Source organism: Gracilinanus agilis, chromosome 6 (assembly GCF_016433145.1).
Source record: "Gracilinanus agilis isolate LMUSP501 chromosome 6, AgileGrace, whole genome shotgun sequence".
Classification (NCBI taxonomy): domain Eukaryota; kingdom Metazoa; phylum Chordata; class Mammalia; order Didelphimorphia; family Didelphidae; genus Gracilinanus; species Gracilinanus agilis.
The window spans coordinates 11,684,433-11,704,806 of record NC_058135.1 but is presented as its reverse complement, the minus strand read 5'-3'; the positions used below and the strand labels follow the sequence as shown (position 1 = coordinate 11,704,806).

The window sequence follows — 20,374 nt, the reverse complement described above, 5'->3', positions numbered from 1 at the left end:
TATTATCTTTTCTTATTATCAAGATCTTTAATCTGGAGACACAAAATATCCCAGAGTTCAGTCCATCAATAACCATTTATTAAACATTTACTATGGGGGACAGGGTGTTAGGATAGAAGAATAAGGGATAGGGGAAAATGCAAAGGTCGTCTCTAAAAGGGAGAGAGGAGAATTTAGCTATAAACTCTGGAAAAGATTCTAGAAGGGGAAGCTCTGCAGAGGGGGGGTTTGGGGAGTTAACTGAAAAAAACTGTCACTCCTGAAATGTCCTTTCTCTGAGCTGAAAGGGAGAACAGTGACTCCATCAACTCTTGGGAACTAACTAGTTTTGTGGAAAAACTAGGAGGTTCTTGGGTTTGGAAGAATACCTAGGAGGAGATCTGTGTTTCCCTGAAGTGCTGTGAACAATCTGGCTGTGGACAATTTGGCTATGGCATTTTGGCTAAGTTAAACCAAAGGGTTTTACATCTGGGACTTCAGGTTTTACCTAAGAAGCCAACCCCAGGCTTGGGGAAGAACTCAGTCTACCTGTGAGTCCAGGGGGTTAGAAAGAGCAGTGACTAAGAAGGGTGTAAAGAAGATCAGAAGAGCTCTCTCCTGAAAGGACCCTAGAAAGTGGGAGGAGAAAGAGCTGTGTAGAGTTAGGACCTTACCTACTATTTCCCTAACCTCAAGAAGTAAAATAAACTTAGTTTCCTGTAGTCTCAAAGGGTTTGTGCTTCACTGGCCCTGGGAAGGTCCCTAGGTGGGTTTTTTCATCACCAATCCATCTATGTCCTTCCCAATTAATATATCTCCTTTGGGAGATAAATTTCTTTTTCAAGAGTAAGGAGGTATAAAGAAAGGCAAAAACAGCCCCTTCCCTCAAGGAGTTTCCATTCTCCTGGGGGGGGGGGGGAGATAACATGTCAACAAGGAATGTACAAGCTATATACATAGTAAAAGGGAGACCACCTGAGGATAGTTTTCCATCCCCTTTGTACCTGGAAATTGTCACATGCTCCTGCCTTAGGGAAGAACAGAGATGCAATGGCCCAATCCCTTTTACAGACTTGGACCTAAAGTCATCAATAGAAGCTGGCTCCATCTTGAAGTCATCATTGATCCCCAGCGATCAGATCATCAACATATTCACTATCTCAGCCTACTTTAATACACTCTTAATTCTCTTTGTCCTGAGTTTTGCCTCCTTAATCAGGGTGAAAGCTGGGACAAAGAATTTTCTTTCAACAGAGTGATGTGTTCTTCTATTGGCTCTTTTTGCTTCTTGGGGAGAAAGAGGCTATATTCCTGTGAACTGCTGGGTTAGGCAGAGGCCTGCTGCCATTCTCCCACCTGGTCACCATGTGTCTGAGAACACATGTTGCCTCTATTTCTTTTCTGTTCATCCTTTCCTGATAGTAGGTGGATGATAATTGTGAAAGGGAAGTACCCAGATGAACAGGGGACCCATGAGAGGTACTTCCAACAACCAGAGTCAATAGTAGAGTATGAAAGAGAGGCAGCAGTTGATGACAGAGGATATCCCCAGACAATGGTGAAAAGGCAGCCTGAGGACAGAAGCAGCTTCAGGGATTGTGAAGAAAGGCACCAGAGACCACCAGCATGGAAGGAGAGGTGGGAACATTCAGGAGGACTTCATGAAGAGAGAAAAGGACTTGTGGAGCTAGGGAGATACCCTTGGCCATACATTTCTATGTCTGTGCTTGACTAAGGCCCTTTAAATCTGAGCCCATTCTTCCCAGGGACCTTGTGTGTACAAAGGGAGACCAAGCCCCAGGAAGGGAAAGGGATTACTCTTGTAACTACTGTTCTTGTTATACCTTCTCAGGAGTTTCCTTTTCCAAAACCTACTAGACTTGATTCCTAATTCAAAATAGAGCCCACCGAAGGGGGAGCTTTTGAGTTCCATTACTAGAAGTCCCAGGAGGTACCACTAGAGCCTTAACTAGGACTAGGCAGCAAGTCTCCTGGGCCTGGGCCAGCAAATGCAATTGGAAGTTGGAGAGGAAGGGGGATGGTGGGGCGAGTACACTTTGAACTAGGTTGGTTCAAAGTTGGAGGTTTAATAAAAACAGAAGTACCTCCATCAACTCCTCCAGTCTGTTTGAAAAGGGTTTTGAAACCTCCCTCAAGCTGGCTTCTTCATCTAATGCATATCAGATGCCAGCACTTTGCCTGAAGCCAAAGAATGTCCATGTTTTTCAAATAAAATGTTATTGACATCTTTTGTTCTTACATATTTTTCCCATTTCCAGCCGGATTTCTCTACTCTCTCAAGTTATTCCTTCTCAAATTGAGAAAAAGAAGAAGAAATAGAAGGTCAGTAAAACTAACCAACATCACCCCAAAGTCTGATATTATCTGCAAGGATCCACATCCATGCAAGGATGCAGGAGTGGGGCAGGGAGGGAGGTGGGTTTTCTCCCTTCTACATCTTTGGGACAAAGCCTGGCTACTAGACTCTTAGAGCTTTCCATTTGGGTTGTTTTTATCGCTGCTGAGCTTTACATGCTTGTAGTTTGGGGTTATACTTTTCTCCATTCCACTTATCTCACTTGGCCTCAGGTCATAGTCTCATCAGATTAATCCCTGGACAGGACTGGAAAAGCCAGGGATTTACAGGATCAAAATGTATGAGGTAGGATTTGAACTCAGGTCTTCCTGACTCCAAATCCAGTGTCTGTCCAGTATACTTCCTCTGCTTCTCTGTATCTATCCTACTAATTATCTCTTATAGCATACCATTATATTTATTCATCATAGAACACCATTATATTTATGTACCATTTTGCTAAGCCTTCCCCAATCAATGGGTATTGACTTTGTTTACAATAAGGAAGGTAGATGTTGATTGGAAACCTCAAGGAAAGCATCATGTATGGTGGAATATCAACTTCCCGAGGACAGATATTGGATCAGAGGATCATAGGCTTAGCGCTAGAAGAGGTCATCAAGTCACACTGTGTCCTAATTCTGAGGATAAAGAATCTGTGGCAGAGAGAGGAAAATGCTTACTCAGGATCATCTAGCTAGAGTCTGTGGCATGATTGGAACCCAAATCTTCCTGCCTCCCAGTCCTATGCCCTATGCACTCTGCTGGAGATGACACCACACACACACACACACACACACACACACACACACACACACACAGCCACTTTGCCACATGCACCACTTCTAAGTACCACAACCAGGTGAAAATGCAGCAGGTGGGCAGCTAGGTGACTCAGTGGATAGAGATGGGAGACCCTGGTTTCAAATCTGATCTCAGACACTTCCTGTGTGACCCTGGGCAAGCCATTTAATTTGCCTAGCTCTTGTCCTTCTGTCTTGGATCTGTTAATGAGAAAGAAAGGGTTAATAGAAAAGATTACAACTCCCTGAAGGCTCAGATGATGTTTAGCATTTTTTAATGTTGTAGAATGTTTTTATTTATTTTGTTAAATATTTCCCAATTATACTTTAATCTGATTGGCCCCTCCTGGGGAACTTGCTGTGCTTATGGTCAGCAGGCAGTGAGTTTGAAACCTCTGCTCTAAACCTGGGATTCTCCTTTCTAGTGTCTTCCTCGTCAGCTCCAATTTCATTCACGATGCATTAAATGTTGGAGGGGATGTGGCAAAATTGGGACATTATCACTTTTATCGCCCAATCTGCTAGGTGTGAGGGTACCTCAGTGTTGTTTTAATTTGCATTTCTCTAATCAAGAGGGATTTAGAACACTTTTTCATGTGATTATTGATTACTTTGATTTCTTCATCTGAAAATTGATTATTCATATCCTTTGACCATTTGTCAACTGGGGAATGACTTGGATTCATATAAATTGACATAAATTGATATAAATCTCTATATATTTGAGAAATAAGACCTTTATCAGAGAAATCTGCTATAAAATTCCTCCCCCTCCCCCCCAGTTTATTGCTTCCCTTCTAATCTCGGTTACATTGGTTTTGTTTGTACAAAAATCTTTTACATTTAATATATCAAAATTCTTCAATAATTATTTTTTATTTTATTCAATAAAATATCAAATATTATTCAATAATAATCTATCTCTATCTCTTGTTTTTTTCTTTTCCATATATCTTCCAGTTAAAGTCTTCTATGTTCCCTTAATTTACTTATTGTATCACCCTTTATATCTAAATCATATATCCTTTTTGACCTTATCTTGGTATAGGATGTGAGATATTGGTCTATGCCTAGTTTCTGCCATACTGTTTTCCAGTTTCCCCAGCAGTTTTTGTCATATGTTCTCCCCAAACTTGGGGTCTTTGGATTTAGATGGTTAGCATTTTTAGCAATAAAATATTTTTAACTAAAGCATGCACATATATATATATATATATATATATATATATTTAGACATAATACTATTGTACACCTAATAGACTAAAGAATAGTGGGAACATAATTCATCTATGCGATGGAAAATCAAAAGATTCATGTGACTCACTTTATTACAATATTCGCTTTATTAGTACCAAATCAGTAATACCTCCAAAGCATGCCTGTAAAGCATAGATAATGTTAGTATTTTCTAAAGTATGCGGCCTTCAAGGATAAGAGATCCTTGTGTTAGGTTTAGGAGCCCCTGTTTTTATTTGAGTTAGACACCACTGCACCATGGTAGATGCCTGGGTTTCTTCCTCTATAAAATAGGGATAAAAATCATACATACCTCCCAGGACTGTCATAAAGATCAAATAAGCTCATATTTGCAAAGTAGCGTGCTAATCTTAAAGTGCTCTATAAATGCTGGCATTTTTTTTGAAGTTGGAAAATTATCTAGTTTAATCACCTCATTTTATGGATAAGGAAACTGCCATCAGCTATGTCTCTTTCTCCTGTGTTGACCTTGTCCATGTCTTTTTGTGAAGCCTTCCTAGGAGACCCACCAGATACAAGGAAGTCCTTTTCCTAGCTCTCTTCCTAACATTCATGGATGTCTATCCATTATACAAAGGAGTTATCCACTATCCCTCTCTCCTTTTCCAGTCATATGTATCCTCAGTGTTGTCTTCTCCGCTCTCTCTTGTTCAAGTCAACATTGTTAAGATGCTGTGGTCTATTTCTCCTTTGGGTTACTTGCAATGGTGAGTCTTCCGATATGGTTCTGTTCTTTGCCTTGTAGCCATATAGCATCTCCAAGAAAATGATGTTTTGGGGACAGGGAATAGTTGAAGCTCTGAACCAGTAGCCAAAAATGATTCAACCCATCTTCATCCTTTTATTCAATTCTGAGCTCAGTTCATCAGCCATCTATCCAGGTGATACAGGCATAGATGAAGCATCTATCTATCCAACTGCATGTCATAACCTGGGCAAGAGCCATTCTTCATCCACTTGATATTTCCTTTGTAGGCTATTGGGCTGATCTCTTTTGAACCTCAAAGAGGCCCTCTGTTTGAGAACTCAATCAGCCAAATGTCAATGACAAAAATAGGAAGCATCTGGAATAGTCATCATCTATTGTCATCTCACATGTTAATATCATAAAAGACCCTATGAAAGACGCAGCCAGAAGGATAACTTTGTTCAATGATCCTTTGAGTATCAATGTCAAGTAAGGCATAAAACAGGGGAAAAGTAGACACTCAAGGGATTTCCATCATCATCATCAAAGTTATCATTTTTATAATACTTTATAGTGTACAAAGTACTTTAGAAAAGTTATCCCACTTAATCCTTACACCATAGTGGATAAGGAGCTGCTGACCTTGGAGTAAAGAGGATGAAGGTTTGAGTCCCACTTCTGACACAGTTACAGAACCATGGGCTACTCCTTTAAACTCTAATTGCTCAAGGCAATTCTCAAAGACTTTCTAAGACCACCATACGGATTTGCATGAGTTGAGGGAATTTGCAGACCAGAAGAACCTCAAATGAAATCTAAGGTTTGGCCCAAAAATAAGTAAATGAATAAATAAAAAAGTACATTAAGTATGCATACACTTGCCAGACAACAAATAAACAAAAGCAAGTTAAAAACAACAAAGATCATCAAGGAGCTTTCATCCTACTGGAGAGAGATAAAAACATGTACCCAACTAAATATAATACAAGGAAAATAGAGGCAGGAGAGAATGCTGAAGGGATTATAGAAAATTTTCCTGCAAAATATCTAAATGAAAGAAGGGTTCTCCTCCATAAATAATTTCAAGCTTTTATTGAGTTTCCTATGGTTAAGAGGGATAGAGACTAGACTGCTTATTTCACTGACACAGGGAACTCCCAAATGAGAGAAGGCTCTCTACCAATACAGGTAAGCACTTGTCTGCAATTATTAATCTTAGAGATTTACTAAGGGCCCTGAGAGATGAAGTGACTTTCCCATAGCTTGCATGTGTCAAAGGAAGGCCTTGACACAAGTCTTCCTGACTCAGGAGCCATGCCATGAAGCTGCCATACCATGGCTGCTCCTCATGGTCAGTAATATTTATCAATATAATTGCCAGATGATTTGAAGGATGGCATCTAGCCTTAGGCTCAAAGATTGTGCATTCATTCATTCTAAATGAAGCTAATTGATTCACAATGGTTCAAATGATCTGAAAGAATACACTCATCTTAGCCCTAAAACGACACTAGGACTTCAGGTATGAAGTATGAGGGCAAAGTAAGAGGCCCTAAAAGAGCCACTTTTCAATATCCCAGGAGGAATAACCACAGAAAGGTCAAATCAAGGAAGTTATGTTTTTTAACCCAAAAAAAGAAATGAAAATGATCAGAAAAGAAGGAACAGACAAAACAAAATTTCCCACATAACAAGTTCATTAGAAGGTATGAAAAAATACAATGAATTAACTAACACCAGAGACAGTCCCAGAAACAAAGCTCTGACTAATGGAAGACATACCAATGAGGGTAGTAGATCATTGAAGGAAAGAAATGAAGAAATCACATTAATTAAGTGGAAACAAGACCCAAAAAAATAAAAAAAGACTGAGCTCAACAGCCTGGAAATAGCTGTGGAAAATATTTTTTTAAAAACAACGATTCACTGAGAAATTATACTTCTGGAAGATAACAATAGTAGAAACTGCAAAACAATCAGAAACACAGTTGGACTTCCTGCCAAGGTGGCTGCTTCAGTTGGAGGCAAGCTGCCCAGCTTCCATATTTCTATTCCAACAAAACCTTTAAGTTCACATCAGGCTGAATACTGGCCTTTAAAAATCCAGGAGGAAAATAAAGTAGGTGATTTCTTCCACCCCAGAACTGCACAAGAAGTCGGCCTGAAGCCCATGGGCAATAGAAAAGCAAAGTGAGCCTGAGCAGAGGCAGGGCAGGTGTAGCCTACAAGGGTCTGCGTCTAGAGGCATCAGGAATGGAGAGCTTCCCAGAGAGACAGCACAGGGGTCAGAAAGCCCAGAAACGTGGGAAATGATAGGAGGCAACAGTCAAGATGTCACAGGGCTCAACTCGGGCCTAGAACTTCTGAAGTCCCTAACAGCATACTGAGGCCAGAGAGGGAACAAGAATCCACAGGACACAGCGTGAAACCAAATAGGGATTTCACTTGTGTTGGTGGGTCCCATTCACACCGAGATTAGGAATAGAATTTGGAGAGGAAGGTGTAGACCTGAGATTTCATCAGTGTGAGGAACATTTGGTATGGAAACGTCCCTACACACACACACACAGAGATAAACAATAAGATGAGTTCTAGTAAAATAAAGTGGCCTGAATTGTGTGCGGACTACAGCAAAAGAAACACCAAATGCAACAATTAGAAGCTCTAACTGAAGCTGAGAGCGTCCCCTCTTTAAGCAGACTTGCCTTGGCCCCAGGACCTTCTTGAAGCTTCTCCAGCTTGGAAGCACATTTCTGATCCAGGCCTCAGAGTCGCCTCCACAGCCCAGTAAGGCAGGGGGCTAGTTAGTACTTGGCGTTGGATGGCTCCAGAAGACACCTTCCCAATGTGTAGTCTGAAGAGGGAAGGAAAGAGATGGGGCCTGGACCCTTAGATCTCTGCCAGCAGGCCGCGGATGTGGGAAAGCCGGGCTCTTTGGCAGCCTCTCGTGTTTACCACTCTACTTTTTTCTGCCAATTCATTCATTCATCTAGTTCGGTCAGGGTTTACAAAGACCTCTGTTCGAATCTCTACTCTGCTCCATACTACCTGTGTGACTTTCCCTGATAAGGAAAACTCTCAGCTGTGCAAATCCCTTCTCCCAATGCACGCTGAAGGAGCAACAAAGCCCTCCCGTTCCATTGCATGTGCACCACAGTCATTTGTCTTGTCTAGGGCTGTGGGAGAATGCCATGTGGATGAAATTATCTTATTGTTCCGATCCGGAGAAAAACAGAGACTTCTGAAAGTTCTGAGAGATGACCAATAGCTGGCCAAGTGGAATTTCTACAAGAGTAATAGAAAAGTCCCCGTTACCACACATCTGTTAAGCAATAACCACAGACCTTAAAACCCGACACCAGCTGCAAAGGATGGGAGGCTACGTTTCTGCTTGAATTATGAAATGTCCAAAGCCGCATCCTGAAAGAATCTCGAAAGAATTGGATTTTGAACCTTATGCTGAAATTTGCTCCAATACCACAGGCGAGGGCAAAAGCTTGGGAGATTTAGACTTTAGTCTGTATTAATGTGAAAAAACCAGTTTCTATGACGGGGTGTGCTACTTCAAACTACATTTAATGGGTCGCTATCCCCATTTCGCCATTATAAAATGGCTCTTTTTATTCAAATCATACAAAGTAAAAAAATGAAAGCCAGATCTCCTTTAATTATACGTGATAGCCGCACTATTTCATAAGTGCTTCACTGCGAAGCCTCCATTTGTTCTCATTAATTCATAGTGAACTGACCATTGATTATTTGTGAAAAGCCTTTACTTCAGAGGATGAAATGAACTCACTAGAGGAGAGGCTTTCTCACATGAGTTGTCTTTGATACTTAAGCTGTGGTAGGATGTTTGTGGATTGCACTCTATGTTTATTGAAATGATTAAACAAGGAAAAAATGAACATAAAACCCCACCTTTCTTTTTTATTTCTCTTAGAAAGAATAGCAGGCTAAGAACTCCTAATACTTATACTCCCTCCCTCCTCCCTTCTCTCTCTCTCTCTGTCTCTCTCTGTCTCTCTCTCTCTCTGTCTCTCTCTGTCTCTGTCTCTGTCTCTGTCTCTCTCTCTCTGTCTCTCTCTCTCTCTCTCTCTCTCTCATTCTCTGTATGTTCACTCAGCGATCTTATCAGATCCTACAGGTTCCAATACAATCTTTTTTCTGATAATTCCAATATCTAGATATCCGGCCTTAATCTCTTTCATGAGTTCCAGTCCCATATCACCAATTGTCTATTTCCGACTGCAAAGCATCTTAAACTCACTATATGCAAACCAGAACTCATTGCCTTTCTCCACAACCTCATCCCTATGATGCTGAATGTGTAATCAGTCTCACACATAGTAGGTATTCAAGGTCTGTGCTTTGGTCACATTGTAGATATGATCGACATCTTAAAGATTCTCTTGTTCAATTCCCTCATTTTATATATAGGAAAACGGGGAACCCCCAAACTGGAAGTGACTGACAAGGTCACATAGGTAGTATGAAGCAAAGTAAGGTCTTTATAAGACCCAACTGAACTAGATGCTTTATAAACACTAACCGAATAAATGAATGAATTTGTGGTGGGGAGGGTTGAGGGGGGAGTAAAACGAGACTTTTGAGTTAAGCTTAGACAACATGAAAGGCTGCCAAAAGCCTAACTTTCCCACATCTTCACCCGGCTAGCGAAGAACTAAAAGACCTTTCCTGATCTCCCTGAACAAAGTCAAAAGACTGAAAAAAAAAATAGATGATCACATGAGGAATCTACTATCGAAAACAACTGACCTGGAAAAGAGGCCAAAGAAAGACAATTTCAGAGCTATCCAACTCCCTGAAGACTATAGCCAAACCAAAATAGCATATTTCAAGAAATCATAAAAGAAAACAATCTGGATCTATTAGACTAAAGGACAAAGTCAATATAAAATCCACTGGTCAGCTTCTGAAAGAAACCCCAGATTGAAAATACCCCAGAATGTCAGAACCAAAATCCAGCACCTCCAGATCAAAGAAAAAGTAACGTGAGCAGCCAGGATGAGAATCCAATTACCAAGGAACTCCATTTAGAATCACAAAGGACAATGCCAAAACTATTATAAAGGAGAGAACATTTCATATAATGATATTCTGAAAGGCAAACAATAAAGGTTTACAACCAATAACAACTTTTCCTCAGCACAATCCTGTAGGGGAAAATGGACCTATATTAGAAGAAAAGATCTTCAAACATTCCCAGGGAAAATATAAGAGATGAGGAGAGTTTCAAAAGGCAAATAGAGGAAGCAAGAACAACCTAGAAAGGGCAAACATTTGAGGAACCAGAAAGAGTAAAATGATGATAAAGTACTTCTATTCTTATGGGAGAGGGAGAAGAAACAAGTGTCTCTTCAGCATCCTAAGGTTATCAAAGGTGGAGGAAGTCAAGAAAGACAACCAAAATAACCAAGGATGGTTTTGTTCTCTTTTGTTGTTTTTAAGAGAAGAATGAAAAGAGAGTAAAAATAAGATTAAGGAAGCAATGAAAGAGAAGGGAAGAAAAGTGTTCTTTGGCATATTTGAGGTATATGATAAGAGCATTGAGGAAGGGAAGAATAAGTATCTCATTAATTTCACTTATCTGAACTAGGCAAAGGCGGGTTGAAGATATACACAGATTTGGGATAGAAAATACATTAAAATCAGCAGGGAATCAGGGAGAGGGGAGAAGGTGGTTTAAGAAATAGAATAGACAAAGGGAACAGTCACAAGCAAAACAAATTGCATCTTCAGATGTGGATAGATTAAAAGGAGGTGTAAGTGAGTGATTAGGGCCTGGGCTAGGGGAAGAGAGGAGCAGGGAAATGGGAGAAGGCTGCCTAGAGCACCAGTGCTGAGTGCATTCCTTCTCTTTCATTTCATCTTCCTTCTTTGTAAAGAGGAGGATGGCTGCAAAAAGAGGGAAACATATAAAAAGATATGATGGAGGGAAATATATAATTAACAATCACAGCTGTGAACATGAATAGGATTGATTAACCATAAAACAGAGGAGAGTAGCAGAAAAAATAGAAAGCAAAATTTAATAATTTTGTTATTTATAAGAAACACACTTGAAACATATTCACGCAGAGTTAAAAATGAGGGCCTAGAGCAGAATTTATTATGCCTTGGATGAACATTTAAAAGGAGAGATAGCAATCATGCTCTCAGACATGACAACGGTAAAAACTAAAAGTGATCATCAGAGAAACTACACTGTCATTAAAAGAACATTAGACAATGAAATAATTATCTATTGGCACTAAACAACATAGCACCCATTTAAAGGAAAAGCTGGTTGATGTTTATAGGGAGAAATAGAGAATAAAATTATAGTAGTTTGGAATGTGCCTACTTCAGACCCAGATAAATCTAACAAAAAGACAAATAAGAAAGAAGTGGAGGATGTGAATGTAATTTTAGAAGAAATTAAATATGACAGATCTCTGGTGATAATTGAATGTAAATAGAAAAGAATGTACATATTTCTCAGCCCTGCAAGATACTGTTGCAAAAAAAAAAAAAAAAAGAACATATGCAAAGTCATAAAAACCTTATAAACAAATGAGGTAAAGAAGAAAGATTTCAATAACTGGAAAAATATTAATAGCTCAGGGTTAAGCTTTGCCAATATAAAAAAAATGACAATATCATTTTGGTAATTCAATCAAATCTGTAAATTAATCTAAGATTACATTATAAAATTAGAAAAATAATAACAAAATTCATCTAAATAAATGGTCAAAAATTTAAAGAAAAAAGTTGGGGTGGGAGGGAGGAAAAGTAACAAGGCTACCAAATCCCAAACCAGGTAAAAATCATCCAAAAAACATTTGGAACTACTTAAAAACCAGGAAAGTAAATTATTGGAACTGTCTGTAACAAAAGACCTTTATGATCCAGCGACATCGACCTCTTGGTTGTAACATGAATGAGACATTACTATGTCTTGACTCCAGGCATTCTTTCTGGCTTGCTTTGAAGGCTCTCCCTTCTCTGCTCAGCCTACTGACCTTCCTGGCTTAAACCTTTAAGTCCTAACTAAAATCCCACCTTCTCTAGGAAGCCTTCCCTAACCCCTTATGATTCTAGTGCCTCTCTTCTGTTATTTCCTCATTCCCTGATATATAGCTGGGTTTATTTGTTGGCATGTCTTCTCCCCATTTGATTGTAAACTCCCTAAGGGCCTTTTTTTTTTTTTTTTTTTTTTTTTTTTTTTTTTTTTTTGGTTTTTGCCTCTTTTTGTACCCCTCAGCATAGTGCTTGGCACATGATAGGCACATAATAAAAGTGGATTGATTGACTGATTATGAGTTCTCAAAATGCATCAAGCTATGAAAAATCACACAATAAAAACCACATTGAGGGCAGCTAGGTGGCTCAATGGCTAGAGAGCCAGGCCTGGAGTGCAGAGGACCTGGGTCCAGAAGACTGATAATGGAGTGAAGCATGCCTCCCAGGCATCATAGCAGAAAGCCTATGATGGTACAGAACAGATAGTACATAGTTACAACAGGGGACATATATTTTGGGATGTGGTCAATGTGTAAATTGGTTTTCTTTGACTATACTGCATTTCAAGGGAGGGATTTGGGTCTGGGTAGGGCTTGGGGGGCAGAGTTCTAGGGTTGAGTTGTGGTAAGCAAAGAAAAAAAAAAAAAGGGAAGAAAACAAAGGAACATCAATGAAACATTTAAAAAATACACCAGAGAGCAGAACTTCAGAGGGAGATACAAATGGGCAGTGGTGGCCAATTTAAAAATCCTTCTAAAAACAAGTTCTAAGTAATCACGATTCACAGTTTCTTTTACAATCATCTTTTTTCTGGTCCTCCTTGTATATGGAAAAGGTCGTTTGATGTTTGTCAAGTTCATGATGGAGGAGGGGAAAAAAGGACAGTGGCAGAGCTAACCCAATTGCCAAGGATGAAGTCAGCATTCATTGCTTATCTCTCTGACTGGCAATGCTGTGCCCCCAGAGCAGATGGAAACACCCACTCAGAATCTGTCTCACCCCAAAGGGAGCAATTCTTAAACTCATTCTGGGTTTCTGATCCCCTGTTGTAAGAGACATCTATAAAGAGGGGAGCAGAGAGATTTTAGCCACAATGAAATTGATTTGGGCTAGTACAGTTATTAGGGATTTTCAGATTCCCAGGACCATTTGCTGAGTGGCCATGGTCACATCGAGTGACAGCATCTACCAGGTAAGAAGCCCCAAATAGCATTCTGGGTATTTCCAAGGCCTTCCATTCATTTATATGCTGCCTCAAAAGGATTGAGTAAGAGTTAAATAAGGGGGTTCGCTGAAATCGTTATCCATTTCTATTCTGAAATTCAGTGACAAAAAATAAATTCAGCGATAGAGGATCAAAACCCCTCACTGAACATATAGGTAAATCAAGGCCATCGAATTGAGGACCTGCTCTAGTTTCATCCCGGGCTAATTTGCTCCTACTTAAGCATTCTGGTACCTCATCTCCTCTTCCCTCATCCTATTGGTGTCAGACATAGCATGGACACCAGTTGGCTTAGGTCACACTGAAGCTCAGAACTCCTGAGCTCAAGAGATCCACCAGCTTCAACCTCCCCAGTAGCTGGAATTACACTGCCACTGAGAGCCTATCTCCCCCAGATCTTTTGACTCCAAACCCAATGCTCTTCCCACTGGACCACTCTGTCTATTTTAGCAACACAAGTTTTGATACTGGATTAAAAAAACAACGAAGCAAGTGAAAACATGACACACGGTAGGTACTTAATAAATTCTTGTTGACTGCCTACCTGCCTGTAAAGGTAAGGAAGGTCCAGCATATTCCCCATGGTTGTATGACTTAGCAGGCAGGGATAGAAACAACAACAACCAACAACAACAAAATAAGCATCAATAAAACACAAGGAAATACACAAAAGGAAAAAATTTGTAAGAGGGCATGTGCAAGACTTACTACTGCATTAAATTTTATATAGACTTTAAAAAAACAAAGCATATAACAAGTTTGCAGTTTCATATACAAATCCCTTTTTTGTTCTTTTTTATAACTATTCATATTTGTTGATTTAAAAATTCATAATAAAAAAACATTTTAAAAGGGGAAAATGGATAAGATGGAGAGTTTGGCTAGAAAAAGGAAGTTGGCTGGTCACGTAAGATCAAGACATACTAATTCAGACCTGGGATAAGACCTACAAAAGTGAAATCATCTGGAAGAGGACAGCCTCACACCCAGGGAAAGGGCAGGAACATCTAGTGATCAGTATAGCTGAAGCCTCCCAATGCTACGAGCCAATGAGTCTCTGAACTCCAATTTATCCATGACCAGGTAATTAAACAAATCTTCATCTTCTTCCAGACAATGGCTCTGAGTGATGCTTCCTCTTACTTCCAGCTGGGCAATGCCCAAATCCAAAGTGTTTTTTATCTGCCAATAGCCTTCAAAGTAGGCAAGAGTTAAAAGTTTTACAAATCAGGCACAGAAGAACAGAAAGTTTGGTACTTATTTTGAGTATGGTAGAGTGGACTTGGAGTAAAAAAATCCAGTTCAAATCCCACTTCAGACAATGTGTGATACCTGGGCAGGTGTGGTTGATTATCTCAGGGTCTTGGTTTCTTCATCTTTAAAATGAGACATTTGGACTCCTGACTTCTAAAGTCCCTTCTAGTTATAAAACTATGTGATCTCAACTCTCCTGATTTGGAATCAGATCCTGTCTCTGACACTTACTTGCTGAGTTACCTTGGCGAATTTACTTAACCTCTCTGGGCCTTAGTTTCCTCATCTATAAAATGAGGAATCTGGACTAGATGGTATCTCAGATCCCTTTCAGCTCTGTATCTATGATCTGCTAACTCCAAAATCTCTTTCTCTGTGTCTCTGTCTCTCTCTGACTCTTTTTTTCTCTCTCTTCTTACTCACTCTCTCTCCTAAGCATCGATCAACCAACAGCCTACTGGACAGCTCCACCTAGACTTTTTTATGGGCATCTCAAACTCAGTTCAAGAAAGAACTCACTGTTTCCAGCAGAATTCATTCTTCTTCCCAATGCCCCACTTTTGTTAAGGGCACCACCGTCCATCCAAAATCTTAGCCTGTGGGCAGTTAGGTGGCTCAATGGATTGAGAGCCAAGCCTAAAGATGGAGACATCTTGGGTTCAAATGTGACCTCAGATACTTCCTAGCTGTGTGACCCTGGGCAAGTCACTTAACCCCCATTGCTTGGCCCTTACCACTCTTCTTTCTACCTTGGAACCAATACACAGTATTGATTCTCAGACAAAAGGTAAGGGTTTAAAACTCTCTGAGGAACCCTTGAATCTTTTGTGTTTCCTCGCCCTCTACATCCATCCATTTCCCTAGTCTAGTTGATCCTATATTCCCAACCTCTTTTCCCTACATATCTTTCTTTCTCTTCACTCAGAAGGCCACCATTCTTATTCAGGTCCTCTATCACCTGGCCTCTGCCCTATTACCATAGACTCCTTCCTGGCCTCTTTGTCTCTAGTCTCTTCTCTTTACACTCCATCCTCCACAAAGCTACCCCAATAATCTCTCTCAAGCACTATGTTTCTCCAGAGTAAATCTGCAGGGCTTCCTCTTGCTTCTAGGATAAAAAACAAACAAACTTCTCAGCTTGGCATTTAAGGCCCTTTACACTTAAACTCTGACCTACTTTTTCTGACTTACACTAATCTCTTTCAAGGTCTCTAAATTCCAGTGAAACTAGTTGACCTTGGCATCCCAGCTCCCACCTCTGAGTTTTTGCAAAATTGTTTCCCATGCCAGGAACACACTCTCTCCTCACCTTTACTTCTGAAAATCCATGCCCAACTTCCTTCTAGGCTTAGCTCAGGTACCAACTCATAACTAGGGTCTTTCATGGTTCTCTCCACCCTCAAATGACCTTACTTATTTGTGTATGTATTATATTCTTGCCCTTACCAGTAGAATGTAAGCTTCTTTTTTTTTTTAATGAATGTTTTTAAACAAAGATCTGCTTTCTTTCTCTCCCTGCTTTTCCCACCCCCCAACAAACTGAGATAGCAAGAAAAAAAACACAATCTCCTGTCCTTGTTCAGTCCTCATTCCATGACCCCTTTGGGGGTTTTCTTGGCAAAGATACTGGAGTGGTTTGCCATTTCCTTCTTCAGCTCATTTTGCAGATGAGGAAACTGAGGCAAACAGGGTTATGTGGCTAGCTGAAGATCACGCAACTAGTAAGTGTCCAGGGCCACATTTGAACATGGGTCTTCCTGACTCTAGGTCTTCCTTGGTATCCACTGAATTATTTAGCTGATCAGTTGATCACAAATTACCAAAATGGCAATGTTATATATATATATATATGTATCAGAACCCTGAGTCTAATTTTAAGGTTGTAGTCTGTTTCATCACAAGCCCTCTGGAATTATGATTGGTTTTCGTGTTGATCAGAGTTCCTAAGTCTTTCAAAGTTGTTTGTCTTCACAATCTTGTCATTATGTATAAATCATTCTTCTGGTCCTGCTCACTTGACGGCCCATGTTTCTCTGAAACTATTTTTTCCTACAGTATAATTATATTCCATTACATTTCTAGAATATAAGTTTCTGAGGGCAAGGGCTATTTGTTTTGTAGCTTCAGCTTCTTGAATCAGCTATTTGTGCACATCCAGACCACAGTTTATTAGAGCAAAGATCAAATTTAATACAAATCCTGAAGAAATAATAATTCATATAAAAAGAGATCATAGGCAATGAAATAGCCCTCATTCCAGATATATTTAAACAAGTTATTCATAATACAAGATGGATAATCAATAGTAAAAATCGCATCACTACCAATGAGAGAAATTTAACAAATACACATCAATTGCCATAATAAAGAGGCCCCAAAGACCCTAAAATGTGCCTCAATCAGCAAATACTTGAATTATTTGCCAAGTAAAGAGGAATGGTGGCCAAAGGAAGCACCTGCTCAGAACATAAATTTGTCCTTAAGAAGCTTATGAAGGCTGATAAAGGCAACAGCAATTACAAATAGAAACTTGTTTGTAAAATCTTATGCTGGATGATTAGGTCCAGTATGACCTTCTCTTAGAGCAGAGAGAAGCAAGAGAACGCAGAACCAGATTTTTAAACACCCTTACTTTCTATCTTAAAATCAATACTAAGTATGGGTTCCAAGGCAGAAGGGCAGTAAGAGCTAGACAATGGGAATTAAATGACTTCCCCAGGATCATCCAGCTAGGAGATGTCTGGGGCTAGATTTGAACCCCAGACCTGCCATCTCTAGGCCTGGCTCTCTAGCCACTGAGCCACCTCACTGTCTCTGGAATCCAATTTTAAAAAGCTTGGCAAGGAAGACAAATTAATGGGTTTAGGGTGTCAAGTCAATCAGTGGGATTTGCTAGAGCTCAAAAGGGATCAGGGCTTCAGGTTTAGGACAGAGAGTTCCCAGTGTATACTAGCATGGCTGTCATCCCCTTCTTTTGCCATTGCCTCCTCACCTTCATGATAACATGAGTTATTATTGTATGCAGGGGCATTCATATTCAGCTGTCGTTACTGCCGTTGCTCTATGTGGAATTTCAATCCTGAAGTCATAGAGCCTTATAGTAAATAGCAAGGAAATTCTAGAGCTCAGCTGGGGGCCGACTCCAGGCCATTACAAGCCCATCAGCATTCTTCCCATGGAATAAGAATGTAGTCGGTCGCGATGACTTCATTCCTGAGCAGAAGAAATCGTGGGTCTTAACCCTGCTGTGCCTCTCCAATAGCTGCCCAAAGAACTTCAGCGACCAAAGGCAGAGAAAGGTAAATAGCCCTTGGACAGCAAACCTGCCCAAGCCGGGCAGCCTCCTCGGAGGGGGAGACAACATGAAGTGAGCCAGGTCAGAAATGAATGCCAATGGATCAAGGAGCCCTTCGTGCATCCCTGGGATGGGCAGGGAGAGCAATCAAATGGAAAGGGGACCCAAGGAGGGCAGTAAGGAATGCCACACTGACAGCTCTTCCCGTTTGGAAGGGGTGGTGCATACTTCTCTAGGTGATTTGGGCTCTCCAGTCACCCTGGGAGATGGCTACTACAGGTGTCACTTCACAGTTAACAGGGTAGTGGTTCGAGCTTCTTTGTGCAGCCTGCCTTCCGGCTGACATCATATACGCAGCCAGAGCTGTGCTGAAATTCAAAGGGAAATGCAGAAACGGAGGCTCCCATTTTACAGAAGAGTGGACGCACAGCTAGTAAGCAGCAGAGGCCAGACCTGGGCTCAGGTCTTCCAGACTCCAAATCTGGGATTCTACCGAGGGGAAAACTGGAGGCACTGGTCCAGAGTCACACAGCCACTGAGCATCTGAGGCAGGATTTTCAGTGCTCCCTGACTTCACGTCTGACTGTGTAATCCACTAGACCATGTCTCTGCCTCGGTGTGTTCAGTCTGAAGGGGCCAGCTGGCTCAACCCTCCTATTTGAAAGTGGAGGAAACTCACAAGAAGAAAGAGAAATTACTTGCCCAGGGTAACACAGTTTCCGTTTAGTATCCTAAACACTAAAAATTGCTTAGAGAACTCTAGATTTGGCATTTGGTGGCAGGTTCTTTTTAAATTCTAAAAGATAGAGTTCAAGTTGGGGGGGGGTTTGGGGGGGGTCGTTTGTTTTTTAACATGAAAAGAAACTAGAAACTAGACTTAGTGAGTCCTAAGGGTATCTTTCCGATCAATGTCGCCCAGTGAGAGATTCAATTAAAATAAAATAAGCAGGCGTGGAAGGTTCTCCCATCTCTATGAAGACCTGTAGCTTGTCCCCCAAAGCCTTCTTTTTGGCTCCCTTTGTTCTCACTCCAGCCATGAAACAGCTCCATAGCCTACTGCATGTTGGCAGGAATGAGATGTTGGCTCAGCGAAGGAGCTTTCGAGGATCTCCTAAGTAAGGAGGAAATGCCTGGATCTCTTTCTCCAACTGCTCTAGGACCAACTACTGGGATTCTGGGCAATGGATCTGAACAGAGGAGGAACGGTGTGCTTTCTAAAAGCAAAGGCCAAGAAGGGAGGCAGACAGGGAGGTGGGTTGGTGGAAAGTAAAGAAAGAACGTCATTGCTGGACAGTCTTTGGGGAAACTCTCCCATTCAACCCAACTCAGGTCAATAGGGCATACCCCCTTAGCCACGGCCAGCGCCGAGCACAAGCCTCTGGTACCCAAGCAGTCTGCCGGCTCTGCCCCTCTCAGTTCCACAGACAGCAGCACACCGCCAAAGTACCTGACAATGCAGAGCACCGGGCAGGTGAAACCCTTTCATTCACACAGTCACTGACTCTTGGAGCTGGAAGTCTCAGGCGAAGTCTCCAAGATTAAAGGAAGGTTGGAAAGCCAGTAAGGCAGACAGCTTGGGAAGCTCACTAGCTATGGCATCTCAGGACCTAGGTTTGAATCTTGACTTGGCTACTGCCTGGCAGCTGCGTGATCTTGAATAAGTCCTTTCCCCTCCTCTAGTCCCAAGTTTCCTTATCTGAAAAGCTGAGGGGGTGGGCGTGGGGAGTGGAGTGGCCATTTTCCCGAGCTTGAGGTCTTTCCAGGGCTCGAGGAAACTGCCTCGAGTGCATCCCAACCACGCAAGCCCATCACATCAGCTCCCTCGCACACGTGCTCACCTGTCCACACTCACACCCCGACCCCGGAGCCGGTCTCGGTGCCACTCACCGTGCCTGCAGTCACAGCGGTCTCTAGGGTTTCCTGGGAAGCAACACTGTCCGCCCCCTGCACCGAAGTCCCGGCTCTTGTATCGCTGCTGACCGGGAGCCGGAGCCGAAAGCAGCGGCAGGGGCGCGGAGGCAGGGGACTGGCGGCGCTGGAAGGGCTGGCCAGGCGGCCGTCGGGGCGCTCCGAGCGCCACGGGCGGGACGTGGCCAGGGGCCCGCGGAAAAGCAGCCAGCAGCCGGGGCTTTGGGCTCCTCTCCACAGCGTTCACCCCAGGGAGCGTCCCCAGCATCAGGGCCACCACGAAGCCGCTGAGCGTCATGGTGCCGGCCGGTCCCGCCGCAGCCTCGGCCTTTGGGCCATTCTGAGCTCGCAGGCTGAGAGAGGAGGGGCGGGGACTGGGCGGGGCCTTCCCTTCCTGCCCACTCCCACCCGGGAGCGCCCCGCCTCCCTCCGCCCCTCCTGGAGGGACCCTGGACGTGGGCGGAGACTCGGAGGAGCTGGGGGTGGCCTCGAGGTCCCGACAGACAGGTATTAGGAGGGGCTGCCACCTGGTGGGGCAAGAATCGCCGCACAGCTGGGGACTCCCCGCATGTCCCCCCACACT

The 20,374-nt window shown here is 42.0% G+C and overlaps 1 protein-coding gene across 1 annotated transcript in view; it reads right to left on the bottom strand.

Moving 5' to 3' along the window:
• PRSS12 (serine protease 12) overlaps positions 1 to 20,089 on the bottom strand; it is a 95,673-nt gene extending 75,584 nt beyond the window's left edge. The window contains exon 1 of the mRNA XM_044680550.1: positions 19,771 to 20,089. Coding sequence (XP_044536485.1) covers positions 19,771 to 20,089 — 319 coding nt within the window. The remainder of the gene's footprint in view (positions 1 to 19,770) is intronic.
• Between the last annotated feature and the right edge of the window lie 285 nt (positions 20,090 to 20,374).